The sequence below is a fragment of the Palaemon carinicauda genome, chromosome 6, assembly GCF_036898095.1.
Source record: "Palaemon carinicauda isolate YSFRI2023 chromosome 6, ASM3689809v2, whole genome shotgun sequence".
Lineage (NCBI taxonomy): Eukaryota > Metazoa > Arthropoda > Malacostraca > Decapoda > Palaemonidae > Palaemon > Palaemon carinicauda.
The window spans coordinates 165525166-165537665 of record NC_090730.1 but is presented as its reverse complement, the minus strand read 5'-3'; the positions used below and the strand labels follow the sequence as shown (position 1 = coordinate 165537665).

The window sequence follows — 12500 nt, the reverse complement described above, 5'->3', positions numbered from 1 at the left end:
GAGCTGCTTACCATAGCTAAAGAGTCTCTTCTACCCTTACCAAGAGGAAAGTGGCCACTGAACAATTACAGTGCAGTAGATAACCCCCTTGTCCTCACGTCCATCTATAGACATATAGGCTATCATACAACAAATGCAGGACAAGGTCTCAGATATGTCTTTATTCGTGTCTGGGGTTTGGTGGCCAGGGCAGATTGATGATGGTGGGAGAATTTAGTCTGATCAATCACAGCAAGCCAACCTAGTATTGGTGGCCCTGATTAATACAGCTTTGTTGATCATGGCGATACGCAAACCCTTTCACCACGTTAAGGTGCCCCCAAAAAGAAAATATATATACTGTATATACAGAAATATATATATATATATATATATATATAGACGTGACAATATGCTCTATAAATACTAGCACGATCACTCATGTTTTTTGTGTATCAATTTGAAATGTTTTAAATGAATATAAACAATATGCCTTCAATTTAAAAATATTTTAAAACGACATTCATCCTTCCTTCATCGCTCATTTATTTCCTTATTTACTTTCCTCACTGGGCTATTTTACCTGTTGTGACCCCTGGGCTTATAGCATCCTGCTTTTCCAACTAGGGTTGTAGCTTAGCATTTAATATTAATAATAATAATAATAATAATAATAATAATAATAATAATAAACTGAGTGATCTCTCAGACAAAGAATCATCATCAGCAGTCTCCTGTGGCCACGCCCTAACCACAAACACCACGAGGAAAAAAGAAAATAGTTACATAAACTTGTAAAAAAGGACCCAACAGGAAAAGTTGGCACTCCTGCGTGAAAACGACCCTTGATACCCGGACCCAGTTTACGAGACAAGGTAGGGCACTGTGAGTGCCACTCACTGGCGTCTCTCTCTCTCTCTCTCTCTCTCTCTCTCTCTCTCTCTCATACTGGCACCACTGTTTTTCAAGCACAAAGTCTCGTGACATACGTTGGTTCTTCCCCACCCCCTCATTCATCCTTTTTTCATAACTTGCACCCAGACCCAGACGTTGGAGACGGGAGGGGAAAGAATTGCTGATTATTCTAGTTTCTTGTGGCACGTTCGTGATATTCAAATGACTGCTTAATTATTATTATTATTATTATTATTATTATTATTATTATTATTACTGTATTATTATTATTATCATTATTATTATTATTATTATTATTATTATTATTATTATTATTATTATTATTATTATTATTATTTCTAAAATTATTATTACTAGCCAAGCTACAAACCTCGTTGGAAAAGCAGGATGCAATAAGCCCAAAGGCTCCAACAGGGTAAAAATAGCCTAGAGAGGAAAGAAATTAAGGAAATAAATAAACTACCAGTAACAACATTAAAACAGGTAGTTCATATATAAACTATAAAAAGAGGCTTATTTCAGCCTGTTCAACGTAAAAATACCTTCGTTGCAAGTTTTGAACTTTTGATGTATAAAATATAAAAATAAACCGTAATTATGAAGTTTCAATTATATGGCGAATTCTTAAGAACATCTTGTCTTCTAAATAAATTATTCAAATACTGGATTATTAGATTAATTGGTATATTATTTGGATGTAATTAATTGTTATAGTAAGCATTTGATGCCATAATTCTAGTTCAAATAGATATAATTCTTCATACAGAATTTAATATAAAGCCGTGAAATTCATACTAACTTCAGAATCCTTAATATTAATATAAATAAAATATATTCTTCAAAGAGTAATACTTGTCAAAGGCAAGTCTCTCTTCTCTCTACCCCTCAGCCTTAAGTGTCCCTTAAATCATTCACCCTTCTCCAATCCTCCATCCTTCTCCAACCATCCTACATTGTACCTTCTCCAATCCTCCTCCAATCATCCCACCTTGTTCCTTCTCCAGTCCTCCTCCTTTTTCCAATCCTTCTCTCTTCTCCAACCCTCTAACCTTTTCCAATCATTTCCCTTCCCCAATCCTCCTACCTCCTCCAATCCTCAGTCCTTCCCTAATCCTTTCCCTTCCCCAATCTCCCTACCTCCTCCAATCCTCTATCCTTCCTTAATCCTTTCCCTTCCCCAATCCTCCTACCTCCTCCAATGCTCTATCCTTCCCTAATCCTCCCTCCAATCATTCTACCTCCTTCAATCCTTCTACCTTCTCCCTTCTCCCATCTTTCTCCAATCATCCTATCTTCTTCCTTCTCCAATCTTCCTACCCATCTCCAATCATCCTACCTTCTTCCTTCTCCAATCTGCCCACCCATCTCCAATAATCCTACTTTCTCCCCTTCCCCCTCCTCCAATCATCCTACCTTCTCCCTCCTCCAATCCTTCCCCCTCTTCCAATCACCATACCTTCTTCCTTCTACAATCCTTCCCCCCTCCTCCAATCATCATACCTTCTTCCTTCTACAATCTTCCTACCTTCTCCCTTCTATTCTCCAATCCTTCTACCTCCTCCCTTCATCAAATCTCCCACCTTCTCCCTTCGCCAATCCTCCTATCTTCTCCCTTCTTCAAATCTCCTACCTTCTCCCCGCCTCCAATCCCCCCACCCTCCTCCAATCCTCCTACTCTGGCCCCCCTCTTTAAACCCGTGAGGATTTATTTCCTGGAGGCGCCGCCATTTACTTGACCTAAAGGCGACATCCTTCAGTGTCAACGGCCATCCCCACAAGCAACAATTCACTTCAGTATTCAACGAGGAAGATCCAGGATCCTCGGAGGACACGCCATCTCTCTCTCTCTCTCTCTCCTCTCTCTCTCTCTCTCTCTCTCACGCGCCGAATTTGGGAAACAAGAGGGAGATAGAGTAAACGGAGTTTCTTTTATTGTTTATTATTATTACGAATTAATATTTTTTTAGGATAGATAAGATAAAAAGCAAAAAAAACAAAAAAAAAACAAGGACAGTCTTAATATAGGTAGCAACTTGGAGCAGGATACTTATCTTATACTGGCTGTAAAATCATAATAATAATAATAATAATAATAATCATTATTATTATTATTAATATTATTATTATTATTATTAATATTATTATTAATATTATTATTATTATTAATATTATTATCATTATGATTATTATTATCATTATGATTATTATTATCATTATGATTATTATTATTATTATTATTATTATTATTTTTATGATTTTACAGCAGTATAAGATAAGAATCCCGCTCCTAGTTGCTCCCTATATTAAGGCTGTCCTGGTTTGTTTATTTATCTTATCTATCTCCGAGAAAAATAATATGAATAATAATAAACAATAAAGAAACTCCCAGAAGTCCATCTCCCTTTTGTTTCCCAAATTCGGCGAGAGAGAGAGAGAGAGAGAGAGAGAGAGAGAGGGAGAGTTTTCCCATTTCTCCTACTTCTCATGCATACAAAGAAGGCTTTCCAGAATAACCGAAGAAAAACGATTTTTTTCGAGACGACAGGTTGATAAATATGACACAAAACCTTTGGATTTATTTGGATTTATGAATTCGACCCGTATGGCCAGGCGATGGGGCCTGGGAGGCTATTCTATTTTATTTCTCTTCCTCTTGTTTTGTTAAAGTTATTATAGTTTATAAAGGAAATATTTATTTTGACGTTATTACTGTTCTTAAAATATTTTATTTTTCCTTGTTTCCTTTCCTCACTGGGCTACTTTCCCTGTTGGAGCCCCTGGGCTTATAGCATCCTGCTTTTCCAACTAGGGTTGTAGCTTAGCAAGTAATAATAATAATAATAATAATATGCAACTTGGGGGGGGGGGACGAGCAGTTGCACTACGAGGTAAAAGTTTAAGAGGTTGGACAGCAAGGTATAATTGAAGGTAATTTTTGCTTGAGGGAAAAATAGGAGAAATGGCTATTTGAGGGACTGCGGATAGAAGGCATTAGAGAGTGCACATCAGGCAACCGACCCCTTAATGTAAGGATAACGGTAGGAAAGGAGAAGAGGAGGAGATAGATGAAAGAGAAAGGGAGAATCCCGAAGCTTAGAGATTATTATAGAGATAAGCAACAGGTTTTTGTCAATTAATTCACGAGAAATCTTGCTTACACACAACAGATATATTCTTGCTTATTTGGAAGACAATAGAGAATTCTTTGAGCTCATCTGGTTAGTAAAGAAGAGGCATAGAGAGAGAGAGAGAGAGAGAGAGAGAGAGAGGACCTCACCTGTGAGAGAGAGAGAGAGAGAGAGAGAGAGAGAGAGATGACCTTACCTGTGAGAGAGAGAGAGAGATGACCTCACCTGAGAGAGAGAGAGAGAGAGAGGACATACATATGTGAGAGAGATGATCTCACCTGTGAGAGAGAGAGAGAGAGAGAGAGAGAGATGACCTCACCTGTGTGTGAGAGAGAGAGAGAGAGAGAGAGAGAGAGATGACCTCACCTGTATAAGAGACTGCCTGAATTTCTCAAGCCTCTTGAAGCCGGTTCCTGAAACGTCAATGGGCACTAATTCCGGCGGGTACTTGAGGGAGAGGGCGAGCACCCGCTGCTCAGGGGAGGGCAGTTTGTGGGGCGTGGATTCCTGGTCAGGAGGCACCAAGGGCGCGGGCACCGACGGGGAGATGGGCGCCAAGGAGAGCTGCTCCGTCAAGGTCTCGTCGTCGCTACACCATTCCCGGAGGGCGGCGAAGCTGGCAGGCTGAAGGAGGGAAAAGGATGCGTTGTTAGAAAATGAATTTACGTAAACAAAAAACAGAAAACAAAATTGGAAAATGAATACACGTAAGAATAACCTTCCATAATCTAATACCCAGAAAAAATATTGGAAAATGAATACACGTAAGATTAACCTTTTATAATCTAATGGCCAGAAAAAAAAATTCGAAAATGAATACACGTATGAATAACCTTTCATTATCTAATAGCCAGAAAAGAATGTTAGGAAATGAATACACGTAAGATTAAACTTTTATAATCTAGTAGCCAGAAAAGAATGTTAGGAAATGAATACACGTAAGATTAACATTTTATAATCTAATAGCCAGAAAAATGTTAGAAAGTGAATACACGTAAGATTAATCTTTCATAATCTAATAGCCAGAAAATATTAGAAAATGAATACATGTAAGAATAACCTTTCATAATCTAATAGCCAGAAAAGAATGTTAGAAAATGAATGCACGTAAGATTAACCTTTCATAATCTAATAGCCAGAAAAGAATGTTAGAAAATGAATGCACGTAAGATTAACCTTTCATAATCTAATAGGCAGAAAAAAAAATTGGAAAATGAATACACGTAAGAATAACCTTTTATAATCTAATAGCCAGAAAAGAATGTTAGGAAATGAATACACGTAAGAATAACCTTTTATAATCTAATAGCCAGAAAAGAATGTTAGGAAATGAATACACGTAAGAATAACCTTTCATAATCTAATAGGCAGAAAAAAAATGGAAAATGAATACACGTAAGATTAACCTTTCATAATCTAATAGCCAGAAAAGAATGTTAGGAAATGAATACACGTAAGAATAACCTTTTATAATCTAATAGCCAGAAAAAAAATGGAAAATTAATACACGCATGAATAACCTTTCATCATCTAATATCCGGAAAATATTAGAAAATGAATACATGTAAGATTAACCTTCCATAATCTAATAGCCAGAAAAGAATGTTTAGAAAATGAATGCACGTAAAATTAACCTTTTATAATCTAATAGCCAGAAAAAAAATGGAAAATTAATACACGCATGAATAACCTTTCATCATCTAATATCCGGAAATTATTAGAAAATGAATACATGTAAGATTAACCTTTCATAATCTAATAGCCAGAAAACAAAATTGGAAAATTAATACACGTAAGAATAACCTTTTATAATCTAATAGCCAGAGAAGAATGTTGTTAGAAATGAATACATGTAAGATTAACCTTTCATAATCTAATAGCCAGAAAAGAATGTTAGAAAATGCATACACGTAAAATTAGCCTTTTATAATCTAATAGCCAGAAAAAAAAATTGGAAAATGAATACACGTATGAATAACCTTTCATTATCTAATAGCCAGAAAAGAATGTTAGGAAATGAATACACGTAAGAATAACATTTTATAATCTAACAGCCAGAAAAGAATGTTAGGAAATGAATACACGTAAGATTAACCTTTCATAATCTAATAACCAGAAAAGAATGTTGTTAGAAAATGAATACATTTACGATTAACATTTCATAATCTAATAGCCAGAAAAGAATGGTTAGAAAATGAATACACGTAAAAATAACCTTTCATTATCTAATAGCCAGAACTCAAAATTGAATATTAATACACGTAAGAATAATCTTTTATGATCTAATAGCCAGTAAAAAAATGTTTAGAAAATGAATACATGTAAGATTAAACTTTCATAATCTAATAGCCAGAAAATAAAATTGGAAAATTAATACACGTAAGAATAACCTTTTATGATCTAATAGCTCGAAAAGAATGTTGTTAGAAAATGAATACATGTAAGAAAAACCCTTTATAATCTAATAGCCAGAAGAGAATTTTGTTAGAAAATGAATACATGTAAGATTAACCTTTATAATCTAATAGCCAGAAAATGTTAGAAAATGAATACATTTACGATTAACCTTTCATAATCTAATAGCCAGAAAAGAATGGTTAGAAAATGAATACACGTAAAAATAACCTTTCATTATCTAATAGCCAGAAAAGAATGTTTAGAAAATGAATGCACTTAAGATTAACCTTTCTAAATCTCACAGCCATAAAAGAATGTATTAGAAAATTAATACTAACAAGAATAGCCTTTTAAATTCTCACAGCTAATATTAACGTCCTGTCATATGTTTTGACTTTGTTCGTGAAAGCTAGACAGAATATTGGGTTTTTAGTAATTTCTGTGCCTTCCGTGTCATGGAAATTTAGTTAAAAAACAACATCGCCACAATGAATGCAGTATTAAAAGTTATATAAGAAAAAATAATGGGAAAAAAAATTCTGATTAGAAGAGCACTCAGTATAGCGCAGACCTCCGTCGCGGCAGCTTATTTCTGGGCGTTTTTCTCGACCGTGACCTCGACCTTCAAAAATTTAATAATTTCCAGCTTTTTACATAAACGTTAGTTCCTGCAAGTTTCATTACTCTACGATTTAATTTGTGGCCAGGAAAGTGTTCGCAAAAAGAAAAAAAATTACACACGACAAGAAAGGGGTAAAATATAACCTCCTTCAAATTTTGTTGACGTAGGTAATTACAATATATATGAAAAGGATTACATAGGAAACACAAAGGAACATAATCATATTTCAAGAAATATTGAAAAGGAATAGTCGGGGGAATCATGCCAAGGCGAAGAAAGACTCAAGACCCGAATAAGGAGAAGAAAGGAAGAAAAAACGAGTAACCCTGAAATAAACGCAAAAGGAGGATGGTGAATATCAAGCAATTTGGCAGATAGCAGAATGCTCTACATGGTGATGTACTCTGTGTGTGTGTGTGTGTGTTTGTGTGTGTGTGTGTGTAAAAAAAAAAGAAAAAAAAAACCTTAATTTTGATCTGAAATTCTCCGTAAAATATACTGTTTCTCAGCCGTATTTCAGTAATATACAGGCGACCGTACTTTTTACTCTGCTATTATTTCTTACGGGTTGGTGACGTAATATCACACCTTTACATCAATTTATCAGATTTTAACACGGTAAATGCCTGGAAAACATTTATTCCAGAATTTTTACCGTTGGTACGGCAATTTTTTAGCAGTAAAAAAAAAAAAAAAAAAAACCGAACGCTGGCTAGACACAGCAATGGAAGAAATGGAACATAAGAATAGTATATTTGTAGTAACAATGAATAAATTAAGGTAAGGGTGTTATAGCTTTTTCTCCTAAAATAAGCAAAATGTTTATAAATCCATAAGTGGAGTCTGTGTCTATAAAAATACTCTACTTTTTAAATATAGATACCCAGAAGACACTAAGGGACCTTAATAATAATGATAATTTAATGACAATGTTCATTATCATTGCAAATGTTCTTGAAACGGTTTCAAACTTGTAACAAAGCCTCTCTCTCTCTCTCTCTCTCTCTCTCTCTCTCTCTCTCTCTCAAAGAGGATACCTTCATCTATATATTTTCATTTTATACGAATAGAAATAAAAAAATAGATAATAGAAATAATAGAATCATGACTGATCTCACCATATTAGTTGTGTTTTGCCCTGAATAGAAGGAAAAACAAATAAAAATGAAGTAAACAGATGTGTCCCTCTATACGAAAAAGCTTGTCCCATGGCAACGGATAATGAGACATCGGAACATGATTTTTTTTTCTCACTTTATTACAAAGGGGTTTATGAAAACACTTGTAAACAGCCGATACTCTGGTGAGTACCTTGTGTAAAGACCTGTCGTATGTTACTAACCCTCGGCAAGTAAGATGCAATATTGCTTTCAACATGTTGCTGTGGCCTGATTGGTAACGTCTCTGCCTGGTGTTTGCCAGTCGGGGGTTCGAGTCCCGCTCAGACTCGTTAGTGTCATTAGTGTCTGCAACCTTACCATCCTTGTGAGCTAAGGTTGGGGGGGTTGGGGGAGCCTATAGGTCTATCTGCTGAGTCATCAGCAGCCACTGCCTGGCCCTGCCTGGTCCTAGCTTGGGTGGAGAGGAGGCTTGGGCGCTGATCATATAATATATGGTCAGTCTCTAGGGCATTGTCCTAATTGCTAGGGCCAATGTCACTGTCCCTTGCCTCTGCCATTCATGAGCAGCCTTTAAACCTTTAACCTTTAAATTGTTAGGTTTTGTGGAATTCTCCACTGTGATGGAAATATACTGTCAAACACATCACCTTATGAGACTAGGGACACGTCACTTATAACAGAGTTCAGTGACCGCGCCCCTCCAATAGATGACATTCATAGTAACTCTTAAAAGGGTCATTAATCTCGATGGAGCAAATGCTTTTTTGTTGACCAGGCGGACATGAGTCTTTTTATAGTTTATTTATGACATATCTGTTTTTGACGTTGTTAATAGTTTATATATGACATGTCTGTTTTGACGTTGTTACTTATTTTAGAATTATTTATTGTTAATTTGTTCTCATTCATTTATTCATTTCCTTATTTCCTTTCCTCACTGGGCTATTTTTCCCTGTTGGAGCCCCTGGGCTTATAGCATCTTGCTTTTCCAACTAGGGTTGTAGCTTAGATAGTAATAATAATAATAATAATAATAATAATGTATAAAACACATATTTTGCATACAAGGATTAGGACAAGCTTGCGCAGATTTATAATCACGAAATAGAAGAAAATATTTGATGAATAAAGAATTAACGCATCAAAATAAATAATTAGGAATAACATTTTAAAAAGTAAGAAGTAAAACATAATAATTAAAAGGAAAATGGGTAATTCTGCCCGTCAAATACGAAAGCGGGAACTACATTACTTAGGAAATACTGGAAATTCTGTGACGAAATGCAGAGATAGAGGTATAAAATTCCAGCATTAGAATGTGTGATACACGAATACTTCAACGGACGTGACATTTAAGTTGCACACAAAGGCTGCAATAGGAAATGTCAGGACTAGAACGCACAGACGCAGGCTTGTTCTGACGTACGCCAAAGTCCTGAATAATTGCAAGAGCTCTTGATGCGTAGCGTATACCTCCAGCCAACTACAGGGTGTCCCAAAATAATGTATACACTCTTTGGATTGTTGCAACTTGTTCAATTTATTGATATTAACGTGGAAAACATATTTTCTTTTTAACATTCTCAAATTTCTCCATGTATCCTTACTTTTTCACTGTGCATTGTTTATCTCCCGTGAATCTGTTTTCCATGTTATCATCAATAAATTGAACAAGTTGTAACAATGAGAGAGTGTATACATTGTTTTGGGACACCCTGTATAGGTTACCGAAACATTCACAAAATAAAAAAGCACTTTAAAAGTACAGCTTATTTCTCGACCTTGACCTTTACCTTTGACCTTAACATGTATTAATTGGCGTGGATTTTCTACACTCAAATATGAACCAAGTTTGAAGTCTCTGTGACAACGATGTCCAAACTTATGGCTGATTACGTGAATTGGACATTTTGCTTGACCTGGACCTTGATCTTTAACCTTGACCTTCCAAAATTTAATCATTTCCAGCTTCTTACATAACATTTAATCCCTACACGTTTCATTACTCTACGATTAAAATTGTGGTCAGGGAGCTCCTCACAAACACAAAAACAAACACACAAAGGGTAAAACATAACCTCCTTCCAATTTTGCAAACCTCCGCCACTGCAGCTTATTTCTCGAGACCAGCTTGCCTTTCCCTGGATCAATTTAGACCGTAGGTGTATTTGAAGTCTTGTGTGAAATCCATGTGTGAACTTGGGTTTAAGGTTAGAGCTAATTCGGTCGACATTTTGCTCAACCTTGACCTTGACCTTGACCTAGGACTTCCAAAATTGAATCGCTTCCACGTCTCTACATAAAAATTCATCCTTGAACGTTTCACTATTCTATGAGTAAAATTGTGGCCAGGAAGTTGATCACAAACAAACGAACAGACAAACAGGGGCGGAAACATAACATCCTTCCAACTTCGTTGACGGACGTAATAAAAAAACATTCAGAATTATCTTATATTGACAGCAACACTGGATGAAAAAGTATTTTTTTACTGAGCACAAGAATTACTTTTTCAAACCTATACACAAAAGCGTGACAGCACTGACAGGGTTGTGGTAGCCTATTGGAAACGTCCCTGTCCAGCGATCTGCTGGACTGGGGTTCAAGGCACGCTCAAGTTCGATAGTTTCTTGTAGTGTCCGCAACCTTACCATCCTTGTGATCTAACAATGGGTGGTTTGGGAGAGCCTACAGATCTAACTTCTGAGTCATTAGCAGGCATTGCCTGGCCCGCTTTGGTCCTACCTTGGGTGGGGAGGGGACTCGGGCGCTGATCATATGTATTGTCAATCACTAGGGCATTGTCATTGTCCCTTGCCTCTGCCATTCTTGAGTGACCTTTAAACTGAATGTGTTACGAAACTGATTAATTCTACCGCAAGAAACTTGTTCCCAATTTAAACTTAATTTCACAACTTGAATCATTATATCATATGGAATTGTGACTAAAATTAGTGAACATTGTTCTACCATGGCAAATAAAAGTATTGAAGAATTTTAAATGTAAATATTAAACACCATTATGCCATAGAAAAATACTGGTATAAGTCGTGAATATTAGTTGACATCGTAAATAAAAATACTATACATCATTTTGACATCGCAAATGAAAAATACTGTATATTATCCTGACACGATGTATAAACAATACTGTAAATTATTTTGAAATCGCAAATAAAAACACTGTATATTATCCTGCTATCAGGAATAAAAATACTGTACATTATTCTGACATCGCAAATAAAAAATACAGCACATTATCCTGACATCGCGAATAAAAATACTGTACATTATTCTGACGTCGCAAATAAAAAAAACTTTGCCTTATTTCAAAGCAAATAAAGAAAAAAATGCACATTATTCTGACACCGCAAATATAAATGCTGTACATTCTGACATCGCAAATAAAAAACTTTGCCTTATTCTAACTCAAATAAAAAAAATGCTCATTATTTTGACATCCCGAATAAACTATACATCATTCTGACATCGCAAATAAAAACACTTTCCCTTAATGTAGCGCAAATTAAAAAAACTGTACGTTATTCTGACATCACGAATAAAGATACTGAACATCATTCTGACATCGCAAATAAAAACACTTTGTCTTATTCGAACGCAAAAAAAAAAAAAAAAAAATAAAAAAAATTATTCTGACATCACGAATAGGAATAGTATACATCATTCTGACATCGCAGAAAGAAAAACTTTGCCTTATTTGAACGCAAAAAAAAAAAAAAAAAAAAAAAAAAAAACTGCACATTAATCTGACATCACGAATAGAAATAGTGTAGATCATTCTGACATCGTGAATATAAATACTGTCCATTATTCTGACATCATTAGTAATAAGTGAACTTCATACCGACAGCAAAAAAAATAATAATTGTACATCCTCCCAACAGAAGTATTTGCAGATATTCCCCAACTTCGCAAAACTTTTTTTTTTCTTTTTTTGGAAAAGCATTTCCAGCTACATAATGCTGGCATTATTTGCTTCATTGATTGACATGTCTTTGTTGCTCAATGTGATTATTCTGGAACAATGCATTTCTGCTGTTAATTCTGGAACATTGAATTTTTTATCTGATAATTATATTGATTTATTTGTGTTCAGTGCAATTTTTAGTGTGTTTATTTGTTTTAGAGATGATGATGGTAATAATAATAATAATAATAATAATAATAATAATAATAATAATAATAATGATGATTATGATGATTATTATTGAAACAAAATCACATAATAATAATAAAAATACTACTAATAATAATAACGATAATAACTATTATTATTATTATTATTATTATTATTATTATTATTATTATTATTATTAT

General features: G+C 34.9%; 1 protein-coding gene across 1 annotated transcript in view; it reads right to left on the bottom strand.

Moving 5' to 3' along the window:
* The window catches only part of LOC137642789 (uncharacterized), a 601025-nt gene that overhangs the window by 78401 nt on the left and 510124 nt on the right, over window positions 1–12500 (bottom strand). Inside the window, 1 exon segment of the mRNA XM_068375642.1 lies at window positions 4389–4646. Within this exon segment, the coding sequence (XP_068231743.1) occupies window positions 4389–4646 (258 nt within the window).